General features: G+C 39.4%; 1 protein-coding gene across 2 annotated transcripts; it reads left to right on the top strand.

Moving 5' to 3' along the window:
• Nucleotides 1–1368: 1368 nt before the first annotated feature.
• On the top strand, nucleotides 1369–16834 carry C9orf72 (C9orf72-SMCR8 complex subunit). Of its 2 annotated transcripts, none has more exons than XM_059492954.1 (11): nucleotides 1369–1392; nucleotides 2862–3347; nucleotides 6253–6312; nucleotides 7206–7301; nucleotides 7926–7990; nucleotides 8798–8870; nucleotides 11858–11974; nucleotides 12679–12914; nucleotides 13415–13472; nucleotides 13987–14096; nucleotides 14177–16834. In XM_059492954.1, the coding sequence occupies exons 2-11, from the start codon at nucleotides 2904–2906 to the stop codon at nucleotides 14361–14363; spliced, it is 1446 nt and encodes a 481-aa protein (XP_059348937.1). In that variant the 5' UTR covers nucleotides 1369–1392; nucleotides 2862–2903; the 3' UTR covers nucleotides 14364–16834. The 2 variants fall into 2 exon arrangements, with proteins under 2 accessions (XP_059348937.1, XP_059348936.1); XM_059492953.1 differs by lacking the exon at nucleotides 1369–1392 and adding an exon at nucleotides 1595–1661.
• Nucleotides 16835–19633: the final 2799 nt, after the last annotated feature.

Raw genomic sequence — 19633 nt, 5'->3', positions numbered from 1 at the left:
TTTTTTCACTTTTATTGGAGCTTTGCTTCTCAGAAATCAAAATTACAATCTAACAGATAGACATAAGTAATTTCATGTTCAGCATGTTTTTAAAATCATTAATTAAAGTAATCTAAAAGGCAAATTTTAGCTGGCTGAAGACTACATTTTTCAATGTGATGCTATTCAATAGTCTGTCATTAAAGCCATTTTTACAGGCTTCCCAGGGAGGTCATGGAGTGTCTCTGGTGGCATTCAAGACCCACCAGGACACCTTGCTGTGTAATCTGCTCTAGATGAACCTGCCTGAGCAGGGAGATTGGACAGGATCATCTCCAGAGGTCCCTTCCAACCCTAATGAATCTGTGAATTTTGAGGTGAGTGTTTTTGGTGATTAAAGTTGGAGGGTATAAATAAAAGAGTCCCACTTCAGGTCTCTTGTGTCCTATGAAAACTTCCTGTATGGGCCTGTTCAAGCTGCCAAAGACACAAGTCCCCAGGGTACTTCAGGATACTCCTATTTTCTAGGCTGTAAATAAATAAATGCCTCTAATATGTGTCTGTGTTTATTTCAATCATAGAACCATAGAATACCAAGGGGTTGGAAGGCACCTTAGAGACCATCCAGTTCCACCCCCCCACACACATCCAGGGATACCTCCCACTGCACCAGTTGCTCAAGGCCTTATCCAGTCTGGCTTTAAACATTGCCAGGGATGGGGCATCCACAGGTTCTCTGGGCAATTTGTTCCTGTCTCACCACCCTCACAGTAAAGCATTTCTTCCCAATATTTAATCTAAATTTCCCCTCTTTTAATTTGTACCCAATTCTCCTTGTCCTATCATTACAATTCCTAATGACGAGTTCCTCTCCAGTCTTCCCGCAGGCCCCCGGCCAGGACTGCTAATTAAGTAAGAGGACTATAGACATTCACCACGTACCTGCAACACTACACCCAACTTTCACCACTCGCCGTGCTCTATCTTTGGGATACCCACCCAAATCCGTCATTACCAGCTTCCTCTTTTAGGCCTAAAAGCCCCTCCGTAAATTGTGCCGGTTCCTCCCAGCACAATGCAGTTTCGCCTTTTGGCTTCCTCCACAAACTGCACAGGGTTGCGCCTATTTCCTTCCACTGTGACCCGCCAGACGCAAGACACTGCCCCGCCAGGGATACCTCGGCACGGCTTTCCCTGTCCGGGGAGCCACACCGGCACACCTCCCCCGCCAGGGATACAGTGGCACGGCTTCCCTTGTCCGGGGCGCTCACACCGGCACAGCTCCCCGCAGCTCGGCCCGGGGCGGTCACACCGGCTCGGCTGCCCCGGCCCGGGGCGGTGCCGCGCCTGCGGAGCCCGCGGTGTGCGGCAGGGGCGGGGCGGCGCAGGCGCGGGGCAGCGGCCGGAGCCGAGGTGAGGCGGGCGCCGGGCCGGGGTGGCGGGGCTGTGGTAGCGTCGGGGGTGGTGTCAGTGGCCTCTCTGCTTTACGGGGAAAGGAGCGAGGGCATCCTGCGTCTGCCTCCCCGGTGCCTCCCCGAGATGTTCAGACCAGATCCGCACGGTGCCACACGGGCCTGATACGGGCCGGGAGCGCGGAGGTGCCGCCGCCGCCGAGGTGGCGGCGGCCGCGGTGGAGAGGCGGTGGTGAAAGCGAGCCTCTGGTCAGCCCGTGGATGCTAGGGGTCAGTGGGGGTGGCTGGCGCCATGTCTTCCCTGAAAATCGTAAAGTCACGGTGTCAGATGGCCAAGTCAGATGGCCTTGGCTTCCCGGCTGCCGCTCGGGCGGGGCACCGGCTGCCTCCTGAGAAGAAGCCGGAGCGAAAGAGGTTTTACACTTCTGCTGTGAAGTGATAAATAAAAAAAGAACTTCAGATACAGAGTTTCTGGCGAGTTGAGCTGTGGTAGTGAGGTGTGTGTTCCTGCTCCGTTGGTCCCGGGTGGGATTCCCTGCTGCTGTCATCTGGAGTGCTGCAGGCAGAAAGGCGAGGAAAGCTGCCAACTGCTCATGAGAGGTTTTCCTCAATATGGGTGGGTTCTAGCTGTTAAAGTTTTCCGTCCTTGGTTGAATTTGTTGGCAAACCTTTTTTATTTCATATCGTCCTGTGACTTTAGCCTAACTTTTAGGGAAGATGGAACTTCCTGTTAGCTTCTGCAGCCTTATCAGAATGGGGAAGCTGTAGACATGGTGGAAACAGCTAGGAAAGATATTCAGGGATTGTGTCCACGCAAGATAAAAAGTTGTCCGTCAATGTATTCTATAAAGTGCTGAGCGCTTGTGTCATAACACCCTGCATATGATGTAAAGGATAGATTTATTGTGTCAGTTTTCATACACAAGCTGTACGTTGTGCAAGTTCATCATACTTCTCTAGTGAGTAAAGGGCATTTGAGGTCTGACTAATGATTGTAAAGCATGCCACTTTTTTATGTGAAACATACATATGTATATACACAAACTTCCTTTCTGAATGAAGTCTGTGATGAAATCTCGGGTGAAGAAGCCAGATTGCTCTTGAAAGTGTCATTTGGAAAGAAAAGAATTGTGGAAAGGCTTTGATTGGAAGGGACCTTAAAGATAGGATGTAGTTCCAATGCCCCCAGCTCTGGGCAGGCATGCCATCCCACTAGTGTTCCTCAGTGCTCCATCCAGCCTGGCCTTCAGCATTGCCAGGGAGCAGGCATCCACTCCTGTGGGCAACTTTTTCCAGTGCATCGCCACCATCACATAAAGAATTACTTCGTAACATCTGATCTAAATATTTTCTTTTAAATAAGGTTTAAAACAAGTCCTAACATTATTTGGCCATGTAAAAAGAAGATGAGATAATGATGATGGCTGGTCTAACTTTTTTGTCTCTGTAATTTTTTTCTTTTTTTTTCAGGTAAAGTAAGCATTTTAGTTAGACAAGAGAGAGGAAACAGGCATGTCAGCTCTTTGTCCACCACCATCCCCTGCAGTTGCTAAGACAGAGATCTCTTTGAATGGCGAGTCACCATTATTAGCTGCCACTTTTGCTTACTGGGACAATATTCTTGGCCCCCGAGTGCGGCACATTTGGGCTCCAAAGACAGAACAGGTACTTCTCAGTGACGGTGAAATAACTTTTCTTGCTAACCACACCCTGAATGGAGAAATACTTCGGAATGCAGAAAGTGGTGCAATAGATGTGAAGTTCTTTGTTTTGGCCGAAAAAAGAGTAATCATTGTGTCATTAATCTTTGATGGAAACTGGAATGGAGACAGAAGCACATATGGACTGTCAATTATACTTCCGCAAAGTGAACTTGGTTTCTACCTGCCCCTTCACAGAGTGTGCGTGGATAGGTTAACACATATTATAAGGAAAGGAAGGATATGGATGCATAAGGTAAGTTTTTTGTTCATTCCTTAAAATAATTGTTAGGTTGTCTTAGTGCAGTAGCAAAAATTGAGATGCTGTGATGTCTGTTATGTGGAGTCCAGAGAGACAAACTCAGAAAAGGCTGGTCTCTGTACAGTTTTGACGGTTAAAGGTTGTCAGATGGTAAATCAGCAAATTCAAGGCTGGGATTTTAGCTTGGATTATCCTGTTGATACTATATTGCCTCTACAATTGTGTAGTTGAAAGAGGCTTCCTGTACAGTTTTTTATCTTTCTGAATTTCATATTAATTGTTGCTTTTGTGTTAATTTGTGTATTTAAAGTAGGTATAATTGTAAATTTACTGTGTTTCATATAGTTGTTTTCCTTGTTGAGGTCCAGAAATGGGAACTGATGCAGTTATCTTCCCATTCCTGTTACATTTTTATTTAAAAAAAAGAGAGTGTTAACAAACAGTTTGTGAGGACTTAAACTTTGTAGAACTAAAGGGAGATCTACAAAAGTACATCTACTTTAGTCCAAATATTTTTACTCCTGGAACTTAAAAATGAAGACATGCTAATTTTTTCTTAAGTGGTGAAACTCTGACCTTTGGATAAATCATCGATATTTCCTTATTAAGTGAAATCTTTTATGTATTTTTCTTTAAACTAAATAACAGTCTAATGGTAAAATTTAAAATTTTTGTCATCTTTATGGAGTCCAAGCTGTCTTAGAGCAGTAGAGTGCCCATCAGCTGTAATGAATATGGTGATGTACATTTGTCTGGTATCTTCTGTTCTGAGGCTTGTAGTCAACACACTTTAAACTTACTCTTTGAGTGCTCTTATCCGAGCTAATTACAGAAGTAACAAGCTGATACTATTTTTGTGGTGGTGTTTCCTTTTGCTGTATTGCCTTATTATGGCTGGTAGTGCTTTCTGAAACACTGGGTTTTCATAGTTTCTGGGGTTCATTTTTTAGAGGAAAGATAGGACATAAACTTCTTTCTTAATATAGTAAAAACACATATATTTAATTCCTTATCTAGTCTTTTAAACCCCTGTTAATGTTAGTGGTTTTAATGTAAGTGAATGGTGTCTTATTTTGCTTATTTTGCTTCTTTCATTTAGTGTCCTCTGCACTGAGTTCTAATGAGAGTGGTCAAATAAGAATTATTCATAAATTTTAGCTGTAATAAATTTTCTCAGTTTTTATATTGCTCCATGCCAATATGTTTTCACAGCAGAAGTGACCTTCAAACAGCATTGAGAATGATGTTTTTTTTCTTTAAGCAGGTAGGCCAGTTGAATTAGCTGAGACAGCAATACATTCTTAATTAGAATTTTTTTTTGAGAGAGAGCTCAGATTTCTGCATATATTTGCAGTTTTTCAGTCTCATTCAGAAAAGAGAAAACTCATTGGAAAATTTAGATTAAAATTTAGGCATGATTTGTAGAATAATTGTAACTATGATAATAAATTAAAACTGCTTCATTCTGTGGTTTGCATTTTGAGGCATTTTAGCAGCTATGGTTACATACAGCAAATCAAAATAATGATCAAGTCCAATCTGGATCTGTTCTGGATGTTCTAATAGTTGTGAATATTAGCTCTCATTACTTCTGTGTAGAGTCAGACAACATTTCCAAGTAGACTTGAGATGAGAAGAGCCTTTTGAACTCAAGAATTAGGAGAAACATGGAGCAGTGTTCAGACTGGCAAAGAAAGCAGGCAACTCTGAGGAAGTCATCAATATGGGATTAAAACCCCATTCACCTACTCCAGTTTATGCTTTGTATGTCTTTCTAATAATTTTCAACAGTTATATTTTTGAAAAGAAGTGGCCTACACCATTTGTTCAGCCTTATCTTCAAGAAGACTGAGTTTTTTAAAATGATTGTCAAGGATGTCTTCCTTCTCGGACTGAAGGGTGGAGGTGCTCTGTAGGAATCTGCCTTGTTCCAGTGTTGTTTTTCACTGATGCTTCTTTTAGATGTTTAGAAAAGGCTTATTGCTGTTTAAGGGCAAACTGCTGTAGCTTAGTCCCTATTCATCTGCTCAAAAAAATCTCTTGCCAACTCTTTTCACACTTGAAGGTGATTAACTCTGAGTAGGTCAGTCACAGGAAACTAATGGTTAACCAATAAAAATGCAATAACCCATCAGCATCTAGCAAAAGATATCATTAGTTCTCCCAGCATCTGCTATTTTTTGTGACTTGTATTGATGCTGCAGCGATTAATGCCAAATCCTCTTCGTGAATAATAACTTCATTCCATTGCAAGTTCATTTTAAATGCAGTTTGCTATTCAGCTGCTGGTGAGCCTGTTTTCAGAGCTTTGTTCAGCCTCTTGTACATTGTTTTGTGTACCTCTTGTACATTGTTTTATGTACTCTGAGGTTTTGTGTCTCCTGTACTTGGTTATAAAACAATGTTTTGAAGACCTGTAAGTGCCTCAAGAGATGGGGGAAAAAAAGTCTTTTGTTTCCCACCCTCCCCAGTCCAATAATTTTTCTCATTCTGAAGATCTTATTTTTTTCCTGTTATGTCAGGAATCCTCAATCTATGCTATATCCATCTGAAAATAAAAATCCATACATAAAGGGGAATTCTTCACCATAATCTCATCATCTGGCATTTTCTTGATCTGCAATGACAAAAATGTTTTGACATTGTCATCAAATCATTCCTTTCCTGCCCAAACATGGGAGATGTGCAGTGGAGGAGTGGAGGGCAGAGCAGGGAGCGTTGATCTGTGTTGCATGACATCACCTCTTCCTAAAGTTAACTCTGTAAAAGAAAAAGTACTTGAACATCAAAATTTGAATGTAAGAAGCCTGACTCCACAGGGAAGAAACTGAGTGACTGGTGTGTGCCTACATACATGAACAAATGCCAGAGAGTTTATATTTAACTGCTTCTCTTGCAGGAGAGGCAAGAACATTTCCAGAAGATTGTCTTGGAAGGCACAGAAAGAATGGAGGATCAGGTAAGGGCCATCTGGCGGATGCATGTGGCACGCCATTGCAAAACCATTTGACTGCCTCTTATTACTGTAGATGTTGCTTCTTATTTTTGGATCCGGGAGAATGCATTAGACTGGCTAATAATGTGACATGCACACTAGGCAAAGTTTCTGAAGATAGGATGATGGAAGCTGTGATCAAATTAAAGGAAATTATATTTCATCACTTTAGGGATAAAGTAGAAATTTGTGAAGAATATTACCTTTCAGAAAAGGAAACTCATTAACTTGAACTTGTAACAAGCTCTGTAAAGGTAGCAGTTTCCATAGAGTCATGCCAGCCTCCTATTGAGCTTGTTTTTTGTTAGGTTTAGAATTATAGAGACATATGGACTCTGTGACGTTGAAATGTGCTTGGAGATTTAATGGATGAGACTGTGAAAAGAATTTGATTTCTGAAACTCTAAATGTGAGACTGTGGCTTCCTTCTCTTGTGATAGATAAGTCAGGAAATTATTTTTGTATGTTAATGAGTAATGTGCTTGTTTGTTTTCCAGTCATTGTTATAAGATCAGACTTGAATGTAAAATGCTTAACAGTGATTGCATGTAACATAGTATGATCAAGTTATCTCACATCAAATACTTCTTGTCTAGGCCAATCAAAACTAATGCTGAAAATTAGCATAAGACCCAGATATGCATGTTAGGTGTGACGTTGAGAAGCCAAATACATTTTTCCAGTTTATAATTATTGGTGAGCAAAGCCCAAATCTGTGCATCAATTTCTGCTCATACTACCCTTCTGAGCAGTAGGAAGTTAGGATGTTTTGCATGTAATACTGCAAGTACATGTTGGGAGTAACTTCTGATATTACCCAATGTGCTTTTACTTCAAGCATCTTATTTATTGTTCAGGGTCAGAGCATCATTCCAATGCTGACAGGAGAAGTCATTCCTGTAATGGAACTCCTTTCATCTATGAAATCACACAGTGTTCCAGAAGAAATAGATGTAAGTTCTGGTTTTATTTTTATTCTGAATTTTTGAAAAGTGACTTTCTCCCTCTGGTTAAAACATAGCTTTGTGCCTTTACTTTGGTACTCACTTTCCCAGAGAAAATGCCCATTTTCCTAAATTCTTGTACACTTCTGTTGCTTCGCATCAAGTTCTCCTAAGTGGTGTAATGCATGGCAGTATTTTTTTATTGTCATCACTTAGCAAAATTGACTGCATAGGATTATGTCATTGTATGAATGGAGAGGCAAACCAAAATGAGTGGGCAGATTAATGGATTTGATGTGGATACCTGTTTCAGTGCATTATAGTGTTCTCATGGAAGGAGTAGAAGTGATACGACGTGCACTAATCTAAAGTATTCTGGACATTCTTTGCAGAAAAAAAATACACTAGGAGAAACCTGACTTGTACTGGTGGAGACTTAATAATCAAGTGACTCTTATTTTTCCAAATGCTTTGTCTGAAGACAGGTCTTCTTAAGATTATGCTTTTTGGGGAAGCCTTACAAGTTAACTTAAATAGTTTCCAAACAGTTCCCATGTAGCAAAGCGAAAATCAATTAATTGGAAGGTGATCAGATTCTTGTCTAACTTTTGTTTATATTTACTTGCATTTCAGATAAGTGACACAGTGCTAAATGATGATGACATTGGGGATAGTTGCCATGAAGGCTTTCTCCTCAAGTATGAAATTCAGTTTTGATTTATGCTGTAGTAAAATGATTTAAACTTGTGTATGCATCTACATGTATCTATCTGCATGTGCATGTGAACATGGATTGGAATAGATTTCTTTATAAGAGGGGGAAAAATGACATATATTTGGCTTTTTGAGATTTTTGTCAATAAAATGTTATAAAGTTTCTGTCATGCTAAAAGAATGGTTCTGAGCTAATAGCTGCATCTCTGTAGACTCTGTTGTCACAGGATTATTTGTTTGATAATGGAATTCCTATTAAATACATGTTTTTCTTTGATACCTGCATCTAATTTTATAAGACTTTAAGTCAAAGTCTTGCATTTTTTTAAATAGCAAAAAACCTGGGTTGTGCATAAGTCTAAATAAGAGTCCTTAATGGTATGGCATATAGCATGCTTATTGTTGAGTTGTGTATTTCTCTTTTACCCCTGGTTTTAATTTTTAAGTGGAAATAGTTGAACTTGAGAGCAGCTTGGCCTCTTCCTGTGGGAGGGTTTAATAGGTTTTAATTGATGTTCTGTTACATTTCATTGTATCTCCTGCATAACTGCATTCATATATGTAGTGCTTGGTGCCATCTATTTATACACCATCACATGTGCTTCCAATACTGGAGAAACCATCGAACTTTTGGATTTCAGCAGTAACCTATGCTGCTGTTTAAAGTCCTATAGTTATGGACATGTAGGCTATATTTATAATTGAAACACTTCTCTTCTTGTGAAGGTGACAATTGTTTCATTTAAAAAATCTGATTAAATGTATTAACCTATGTCTGTTTTTACTTGCAGTGCAATTAGTTCACACCTGCAGACCTGTGGTTGCTCTGTAGTTGTAGGAAGCAGTGCAGAAAAAGTTAATAAGGTAACATACTTTCTAATAAACTGAACTTAAATGCTGATTATTAGGAGTGTTACTTGGAACAAAGTTAATCTATAAACATTCTTGAGGCTGAAGAAGGAAGGAGTACTATTGTCTGGCTATCTTCAGTTGACTGGTCTAGCAGAAGAGAATTCTGCCAGAAAATTGCCTTTCAGTTGTATTCTGACAACTATAAGAAAACCAATGTATTTAACTGATACAATACATAAATGAGTAGTAAACGAGTCTGAGCTTTTAAAATCAGATTTTCTAGCTAAAATACACAAATAGAAGAGACCTGACTGGCTTGTCCATTTCAGCTATGTCATAGAATCACAGAATGATCAAACTTGGATGAGACCTTTAAGGTCATCCAGTCCAGCCATCCACCTGGCACTGCCACAGTAGTTCCTAAACCACTCAACCACATCACCTAGCACCAGATTTAAGACACCTCTTAAACATGTCCAGCCATGGGGTCTCCACCACCGCCCTGGGAAACCTATTCCAGTGCCTGACGGCTAACAGTGAAAATTTCTTTTATAATAATTAATCCGAGTCTCCCCTGTCTCATTTTAAGACCATTTCCTCTTGTCCTCTCACTGCGGGCACAGCAGAGACTGGAGACATAGGAGAGACTGGTCCTCACCTCACTGCACCTTCCTTTCAGGGAGCTGTAGAGAGTGATAAGGTCACCTGAGCCTCCTTTTTTCAAGACTAAATAGCCATTCCCCCTCAGACATGTTTTCTAATCCTTTCCTTGTTGCCCTTCTCTGGACACATTCTAGCAGTCCAGCACTTCAGTGTGCTTTTTGAAGCGAGAGGCCCAGAAGTAAAGACAGCATTTGAACTGTGGCCTCATGAGAACCAGGTACAGGGGGACAAGCACTGCCCTGGTCCTGCTGCCACAGTATCCTGCTGCCACAGTATCCTGCTGGGATGCTGGCCAGGATGCTATTGGCCTTCATTATTACCTGGGCACACTGCTGGCTCATTTAAATCTGGCTGTCAACCAGCACCCCCAGGTCCCTTTCTCCTGAACAGCTCTTGAGTGACTCTGTCCCCAGCCTGTAGTGCTGCATGGGACAAGGGCAGGACCCAGCAGTTGGCCTTTTTGCACCTCATGCAGTTTGTCCTTGGCCCATTGATCAAGTCTGTCTGATCAAGTCTCTCTGCAGAGCCTTCCTTGAGCAGATCAACACTCCTGCCCAACTTGGTGTCATCTACAGACTGACTGAGGGTGCACTCAATCCCCATGTCTAGATCATCAGTAAAGATGTTGAATATGATCAAACCTGGAACTGAGGTCTGGGGAACACTGGTAGTGGTGAGTATACAGACAATACCCATGTCATTGGGTATTGTCTGTATGCTCTTAAACAGTTAGTGTCTCCATAATTTCTCCTGCACTGAGCAGTAAACAGGTTTCTGTGTCATGAGCTGTTTGTGTTTCGTGGAACATGCGTCTATTTCTTCAATGTGAAATAAAAACATTATGAACAGTGGACCTGCTGAATAAATTGTATATTACTTGTGGAGTATACATGCTATATATGTATAGCATGCTATATACAAGAAGCCCATTATACTATTTTATAGCATAAAGACTTCTTGCCTTAATGAAGTATTAAAGTTGGGTTTTTTTAATTTAAAGGTAATTTAGTAAACCTATGTTTTGAAATAAACAAAATTGGGGCAGAGGGAATGCATTGTTTCATGTGTATTACCAGCAGTGATAAAGGACCTCTGATCAAATCAATAGTAAATGCAGGTGCCCAAAAGCAACAGGCAAACCAGAGAAAAGAAAATTCTCAGATCTTAGCTGCAATCACAGCTAACCATAGTTAATATGTATGGTTTCAGAAATTTAAGATTTACATGCATTTAAGTTACTGGACATGTTACATGCTTAAAAGAAATGCTATCATGCTATCTATGTACGCACATATGCTATATATAATACAAGAGGAAATGTTAGAAGCTTAAGTAGTTATAAAACACTTATAGATCATTGAATAGTTAATAAAAAGGACCTAATGTCTAAATGGTTACGAATTAGTAAAGTAATATATCAATAAGCTAGAGAGTATAGGGAAAAAACAGTGTAAAAGAATGTGAGCCTCAAGACATCAAGGGTAAATTTCATAAATTAATTCTACACGTTCTTATCAGCAGCATGCTCCTTGTGTCATGGTACAACTCTTCTGAAGTAACTGCTTTCTTAATAGCATATTTCAGCTTATCTGAAAGGAAAAAAAACCACTTGTGGCATATTGTGACAAAAAGTGTCAGTCACAAATTATGTTGTCATTGTTCTAGGTACTGCAGAAACACATTGTGCAAGGACAGAGTCTTTTCAAATATCTTACAGACACAGATAAGACACTACAGGTTAAGACTGTTAAGAGATGAGTGGAATGGAATATGTGTTGTATTTGGAGTGATAACTCGTAGCTGTTTCAGCTCAGAAGATTGAAGATGGGTGATGAAGTACCTGTGTTCATTGTAGTAGAGAGTTTAAGGAAATTACTGAGGAAATAAGCATCAGTGCTTATTTACAAAATTAACTGTGCCTGATTTGAGACAATAACTGCTATTTCAACATGGAATGAACAAAAAATAAGAGACCTGAAAGGCTAGGAAAGTAATCACAGTAACTCATGTTTATTAAAAGAAAGATGTAGAAGAAAAAAAGTGATTTGTTCTACATAATTGGGTAAAAAACAAATTTGGTTGCAAGAATGTGTAGGATTTTTTTCATAATTTGACAAGAAGTTGGAGTAGTATGGCTTAGTGCTAGTAATTAAAAAATAAGTAAAAGTAAGCATGTCACTATTCTGTGGCCTGTTATTAAGTTTTGGCTTTTCTAATAAACATGCTGAATTCTTTTGTTCGTAATTTGAAATGCCCAGTACAAGGCATTTCAATAGTCTAGTCAGACTTATTTCCTTACATTTTCCTGTTTTTCAAAACTATTCTTTTTAATGCAGATTGTGAGAACGTTGTGCCTGTTTCTCACACCATCTGAGCGGAAGTGTTCCAGACTCTGTAGAAGTGAGTCCTCTTTCAAATATGAGTCAGGACTTTTTGTTCAAGGCTTACTCAAAGTAAGTATGCTTAGGAAAGTTCTGTTCTTCTGTAGTGTAAGAACATTCTTCAGTGTCTGTTTTTGCATATGGTATGCACACACATACAGACATTCACATTCAAAAATGTATCATTGTCCCGTGATGTCATTTTTTCTGGCATTGTAACTCTCCTTGTAATTATCTTCATGTTAAAATTCCAAGCCAGTCTTTTCTATGACACATCTGTTTCTTGAGGACTGTTCAGGATTGTTCCTGTACTTTGAGGTACAATAATAATATGCTCTTGTCTGCTTGGGGCTAGAATTCCAAAAGTAATTTAAGTTTTTGTGTTTTAACAAAACCAAGGATATCAGGCCTGGAGTTTCCAAGTATTTTAAACAGTCTGTAGCAATGGGTGGAGATGACTAGAAAAATAATGCTTCTTGCTCTAGCAAGCAGTCTGAACTTACCAGGTAATTACAATACTATAATGCTAATGGGCTCACAAACCAGGTGATGCAATACTCTAATAGACAGGTCACCTCAGCACCTGTTTTCACCTTTTTGTTAAGGAAATCATCCATTATTAAGGACTTAGTACTGCAATACAACCACCAGTTGTTCCAAACAAAATGCATATGAACAAATGGGTTATAAAATGTAGGCATGATGTTTTAATATTGTTTTGTCCCAGTACAGCTTTGCATTTTTAACTGAAATAGCGTTTTTTTCCACTAAAACAGGATGCAACAGGAAGCTTTGTGTTGCCCTTCCGTCAAGTAATGTATGCCCCATACCCTACTACTCATATAGATGTGGATGTCAATACAGTGAAGCAGATGCCACCTTGTCATGAACACATCTATAACCAACGACGATACATGAGATCTGAACTGACAGCATTTTGGAGAGCTAATTCAGATGAAGAAATGTCTCAAGATCATATTATCCACACAGATGAGAGTTTCACACCTGATTTGTACGTATTCTTCTCACATCTCACCAAGTTACTTGGTTTGGGATGAGAGTGTAGAGTACAGAGCCTACTTGCTAATAAAGTACATAGAGCTTCTTAAAAGCAAAAAAACTTCTTCAGTTCTGGAATTTACACTTGTTGTGGCAGAATTGACCAGATCCTTCAGTAGTTTGGTTATATCAAATACTATTGAAATTAATTTTCAGTGATAATTCTGACCATGTCATGTTAATTTTATTGCCTGTTGTAATTAGGGGTATAATAGAGATAAGTGTATTTGGCAGAGACCAGTGGCATTTCTGGATTTAGTTAATTTCATCTGAGTGCTTTAAAATTCTCTGTTATCTTTAAAAATACCAGAATTGTAATTTACTACAGTTTTAAATTCACTTTTAATTTCAACCAGACTATCAACAGTAATGCTACTGCGGTGTTCAACTCTTAGAAGGTTAATATCCCTTACTGGCAGTAACTCACATGTTCCTTTGTTTTCTTTTCCATAGAAATGTCTTTCAAGATATCGTGCATAGAGATACATTAGTAAAAGCCTTCCTGGATCAGGTAATTCTTGCTTTTTTCAGAAAAAAAAGAAACACAGTTCAGTACTTTGACCCCTAGGAACAGATAATTTAACACAAATACATTAATTACATAATTACACAAATATCATTCAATGGTTTGGTAGCTTTTCTTCATACTACTGCTGTGATTCTTCTCTACATAAGTAGAAAGAAAAATATTGATATGAAACTAAATCCCTGCTTAATTGTGAAAAACAAGGGACATTTTCTATTGCTGTGCAACAGTGTCTGCAATTACAGTATTGAAAAAACTGCCTGACCAGAAATAATTTCAGATAACTGTCCAAATGGAATTGTAATACAGCTTCATTTATTGTATATGAGCAGATAGAAAACATAGGAAGCATGCTGTCTATGTACAAATCTGCCATTATTTGCCTGCTTTGTTATAATTAAGAATATCTTATGTGTGTATGCAATGTTTCTTTATTTTCCAGATTCTTGAAATGATTCTTGAATTTCCATGTGTACCTAATATTCTTGATTTTTAACAGATTTTTCACCTGAAGCCTGGCTTGTCTCTAAGAAGTACTTTCCTTGCACAATTTCTGCTAGTCCTTCACAGAAAAGCCTTAACTTTAATAAAGTACATAGAGGATGACACGTAAGTGAACAGATGATGGAAAGTAGATTTAGGGAAGCTTCTTTTGCTCTTTTTGAAAGCATGTTTTTATTTCCTTGCAGGCAAAAAGGCAAAAAACCTTTTAAGTCTCTTCGTAGCTTAAAGATAGATCTTGACTTGACAGCAGAGGGCGATCTTAACATAATAATGGCTTTGGCTGAGAAGATTAAACCAGGTCTACACTCCTTTATCTTTGGGAGGCCGTTCTACACCAGTGTACAAGAACGCGACATGCTCATGACATTTTAAAGTCTTCCCTGCATCTGATATTGCAGTCCTGCAGAACACGAAATCTGTCAGTGGCACCCCCAAACTGGTGACAAGCTTTGTCGACTGAGGGTAAAGCATCAGGAGCACAGTGACGTTGAGGTGTGTCTCAGGCAGTAAGGGTCTTGTTAGAGGGAATTTCAGCTTAGCTATATAAGCATGATTTTAATTAATTGGTCTCTTCTGTGTGTTTTTTAAATTATAAATGTTACCAGAGGTTACCAGAGATTCCTTGGCCATATTGGCTTGGTGGATAAATGTGGTTATGTTTTGGTGTATGGTAAAAGGAAGCATTTTGATTTTTATTCCCCAGAAACTTCTTTCAAGTGTGTGTCAGATTTTCTCTGTCCTGCTGTGTCAGTATTTTTAGTGTTTCCACAGAAAACAGTAACTATGTCCTCACTAACAAATTGTCCTCACTAACAATGGAGGTTGCAGAAAATGTTTCTTCCAAGAGTTTTTAAAACTGTTGTTCTTATGTATGTGGTGCAAATCTTAAATATGACTTTTACTCTTCTGCCTCTTTTAACACTACTGCCTTCTTCCTTTAGAGCATTTAAACATGTTTGCAGTTTTAATGTACTACAAAGTGCTGTTTCTGAGTGCAGACTGTTGATTATTTGCAGCTTAAATAGCAGTGCATTGCACGTGGGAATTAGATCATTACTCAAGCAGCTTTGTGCATGTAAGTGCCAGCCAGGATACTCTTATCATGTCTTTCTGGACTGTCCTGCAGTGGAGTCAGTGATCCTGGTCAGTAGTCAGCTGACTGAAGTCTTTCACAGCAGTTGTCAGTCCTTCTGTTTGTAAACTACTACTGGTAGTTGCACTGTCAGTTTCCATGAGGCTCGTAGAATTGTTTGGAATGGAAAAGACCTTCAAGATCATGGAGTCCAACCATTAACCCAGAACTGCCAGGTCCACCTATAAACCTTGTTCCTAAGTACTACATCTATACATTTTTTGAACTCTTCCAGGGACAGTGATTCCACCACTTTCTGGGCAGACTGTTCCAGTGCTTGACAAAATATTCAGATTAAAGTATTAGACCCTTCCAAAGAACATAAATGTGATAGCCGAGATAAAAGATAAAACAGTACTTTTTTTTCATTTACATTACCATTAATATATTTAATAATCCTTAATTTATAGATGTGCGCAGCTATGAACTAATGTGATTAGCATTTTTGTAAGTTAACTCTAGTCATTAAGCTTACCTATCTTCTTAGTTCAGCTTAGCGTATCTCCAACTTAGCTTGAAAATCAAAACACATTTTCTATTGGTATGTCTCAACCTTTCATTCTCAGTAATATATAGAGCAAATCAGAAATTTGAGCAAATATATATAGAGCAAACCAGAAATCAGAGATATATCTGTAGTGCACATTGTTGTATCTCTGCTCTTTTTGGACAAGTTTAGGAATTTCTTTGTGTCATGTTTCAGCATAAAGTCATAACTCAGTCTTCACTGGAAAAGGGAAAGATCTGCACTGACTGGAGAAGCCATGGCTGCTTTATTGCTTACGTTGTTTATAGCTCTCCTTTGTAAATAGGTTTCTATTTTCAAGATAATGTTTTAGTATTATTTTCATGTGGTGTGACAGAAAAGTTAGAAGTTGGACTCCCATTTTTCCTGAAATGTCTAATACTCAGATTTTAAAAGAAATACTGTCCTTTATTTAGATGTCCAAAATTCCAGTATGTTTCCTGAAAGACAAAGATCCTCTATCAAATGTTTAGAACCTCTAAAAGATGTGAAATTAAGCCCCATCTGCACACCATTTTTGTGAGTTTGCATCATCAGTATTACCAGGTTGCAAAAGAACTGACATTTTGTGCAGACATCTTTTTGCCGTACATGCATGTAGAACTCTTGCATTAACTTGGTGATTCATCAAAGGAACTTGTCAGAATTACATAAGTTACTTGTGCTGAGTTTGTCATTCTAACACTGCTGTTCCCTTCTGTCTTTTTAATCAAGACATTAGAGCCTGAATGGGCTTAAGTTGTTACTCTCATGGGTAAATAGTGAAAGAAATGTAATAAACACTGCCAAAACTTCTAATGTAGAAGTTGTGTCAAAATATAGGAGCTTTAAATCTGCTGCTGAAATTAATCCTTTCAGCTTGATAAGCATTGGAAACTAGACACTGACACTACTAACAGAGAAGCTTTTGTTTACAGAAGATTCTGTTATTTTTTTGAAGTTACTAAAAACTGGAAATTCAGTTGCTACTTTTGTTGCACAGCTGTCACAAGTGCAGAATGTATAGTTAAGTACATTGTTAAATGCATCTGCATGTTGTGTTGTAAATCTAACTCAGGAAACAAAGTAATAAAATTCATGCACAATTTTTGGACTTTAATTGTTGCTGATTTTTTTTCACATATTTCTGCTCTGTATCTAAAAGCATCATTATCTTTCATGCTTTGAATTAAAGAAGAAAACTTTCTTCCTTCTTGTTAAATTTATTTATGCTTGGTTGCTGTCACTGATGAAAGTCACATGTTATTTAGTTCCTTCATTTGTCAAGGACTTGGTCATTTCAAGCTGAGACCGATGGGACTTGCTATGCCTCTGATGTACTCAATTATAAATTTTAAAAACTTTAAATCCCATAGGTGAGAGGTTAGAATGTTCTATCTAGCAGTCAGTGAATACCTTTCTTCAGGATTTTCTTTCCTTACATTTGAAAGAAAATGGCAAATTTATTTCTTCCAGCTGGATTTGAAAAGAAAGTACTGTTTTCACGCATTTTTAGTAGCACATTATTCCTGGTCTTTGCACATTTAAAAAGATAGCACAGAAAGATATCCACTGGAATGTCTTACATATTAGGACCACAGAGAATATTCCCTGTCCATATATGCCAGTATGTTGCAGTGTCAGCTTTATTCTAGGGCAGAATAGGCATTTTGGTTCTTATATCTAAGCAAGCTGTTTGCTACACCAATACAGAGTGCCAGGACTTCTGCACTCAGTTCTGTACTGGCAAACGATGTTAGAAAGCTTTCTCTTCCTATTCTCCGACCTGTGAGCACAAAGGAATGTGACCCAGAACATGAGGACAAGCAGGTAGGGTAGTCCCCTCTGTTGTCTAATCAGAGGCTACAAGCAAGTACTTTGTCCTCTTCAGCAATTGGAAGGCACAAACCATACTCATTAGTATGCAGAGTAGGTTTTTGCACAAGAGTAGAACTTGGTTGTCTTGTTTGCCTTCATCCTGACACAGAGCTCCTGTTGCACTTCCTACTTGGGCAAAACACTAAGGAAGCTCCAGGGCAGCATGTGGTTATTAGCAAAGTTGTTCACATGATATTTCAGTTATAGAAAGTAATTATCTCATTTCTCAAAGCCATGCTGTTCATATGCCTGCCCAAAAGTTTCAAACAAGAAGATTTTCAATTGAAGTTCAGAAGTATGAAGTAAAGGATGCATTCCTGACAACGGCCATCAAGTAAGTCCAGGGCAGCTTTTAAAAGCAAAAGATCAGAGGAAAGAGAAATTACTTAACACAGAATTGCAACTGGTAATTGTTCCTTTCTCTTAGATACTTCTGTCTTTATTGTCACATAGATGGAGGAGGCCTTTGACAACTGGAAAAGAGCCAAAAGACTGAGGAACTGCAGGTTGACCAGTTTTACTCAGGTATTAAACAAAATCATGCCATGTGTTCTCTTGGACTTTGTGTCTTACCACATGAGGGAGAAAAGGTGATTGGGAGTTACCAGCACAGAAAAGTGAATAATGCTTCATCCATCTCATCATATTTTGTGATAAATGACTGGATTTGAGGATGTGGAGAATGGGATGTAACAGGCTGACTTCAGCAAGGCTTCCAACACCCTCCCACAATCTCCCTGTAGCCAAGCTGGTGTTGAGGTGGGGATGTGTGCCCCACAAGAGCGGTATCTATCTCGTTGGATGTTTGGGCTTAGATGTGATGGCCACTGGGTCATATCTGACTGGAGGCTGCTGCCCTGTGGGATCCCAAAGGGTCTCCCCTGGAGTTTGACTTGTGCAGTGTCTCTATCTGTGACCTGAGGACGTGACCAAGGCCTTCAGGTTTGCAGGTGGTGCCAAGTCAGGGATTGCTGTTCAACATGCACAAGGGCAGGGCGGCTGTCCATAGGGATGAGGGTGGGAGGAAAGGATGGGTTCCCCATGTCCTTGGGGCTGCAGAAAAGGGCAGCCCTGCCTTGGGCTCTGGAAGCCACGAGACCATGGGCAGCTCTGGGGAGACGGCCCTGGGTCCTGGTGAGCTTATGGCCCAGGAGGACAGTTTGGCAGTGGGGATCACTCAGAGAAGGGTTCTGTTTCTCTACCTGGAGGGTTCCCAGGCTTCACAGGATAACATCCTGAGCCCTGGTCTGACCATAGGGCTGAGCCTGCTCTGAGCAGGAAGATGAATGGAGACCCTCTGAGGTGCCTACCAGCACAAAGTGTGCTGTGGTGGCAGGCTGCAGCTATTTTTCCTTAGGCCAGAGAAAACAGGTGGGCAGTGACCTCTGGAGGGTAAGGGTCCAACCCCCTGTGTGGACCAGGCCAACTCCTGTCAACATTGCTCATAGAATTGTCTGGTCTGTTCTGACCAGAACTTCATTCCAAAAGCTTTGAGGTGGCCTGGGTTCACCAGTAAAACTGGAGATATGCTGGTACATGAATCTCAAAAAGAAAAGTATAGGTATCAGGAATACGTCATCTCTAGGGTCTAGTGCACAGGTTAAAATTAATGGCAGCATGTCCTCTAGTTGAAAGGTTGGGATTAATCAGGACTTTTTGTAGAAGCATCTCTCTATAGCAAGGAAACAAAGACTTAAGACAGAGAAATTTACACATCTAAGCAAGGGGGAGTAAGTAAAGTTCATTTCTGGCTGAATTTCAAAGTAAAAGTGTGATTCTCAAAGGCAAATATCTGAAGCTTCATCCCTAATCTGTATCTAACAAAAAGCCAAAATATTTGAAAATGTACAACAGCCAGAAGCTAATAGATGCAACTTCGAGGTAAATGCCAGTCTCTTCCATTTATAAAATGGTCTCATTATAGAACAAGAGAGTGTCTTACAGCTTCAATTAAATATGATTAATGGACAGACTTGTTGTTTTCAGTAGAAGCAGGAATGTAAGAAATTAAAGGTCAGGGAAATTTGTACTGCAGCCTATACACAGAATAATTCAATATTTTTTTGAAGTGTTAAGCTGACTGATGAAACTGCAGTTTTGGCCTTCAACATTCATCCATGGAAATAC

The sequence above is a fragment of the Ammospiza nelsoni genome, chromosome Z (genome assembly GCF_027579445.1).
Source record: "Ammospiza nelsoni isolate bAmmNel1 chromosome Z, bAmmNel1.pri, whole genome shotgun sequence".
Lineage (NCBI taxonomy): Eukaryota > Metazoa > Chordata > Aves > Passeriformes > Passerellidae > Ammospiza > Ammospiza nelsoni.
The sequence above is the reverse complement of the archived record's forward strand: the minus strand, read 5'-3'. Positions and strand labels throughout refer to the sequence as shown.

What these genes read in the sequence shown, in the direction of transcription:
- C9orf72 (XM_059492954.1), top strand. Translation starts at nt 2,904, where the DNA reads ATGTCAGCTCTTTGTCCACCACCATCCCCTGCAGTTGCTAAGACAGAG. An exon ending in GAAGGATATGGATGCATAAG is followed by an intron (nt 3,348 to 6,252) that starts GTAAGTTTTTTG and finishes CTTCTCTTGCAG; the next exon opens with GAGAGGCAAGAACATTTCCA. An exon ending in GTGCAGAAAAAGTTAATAAG is followed by an intron (nt 8,871 to 11,857) that starts GTAACATACTTT and finishes TTTTTAATGCAG; the next exon opens with ATTGTGAGAACGTTGTGCCT.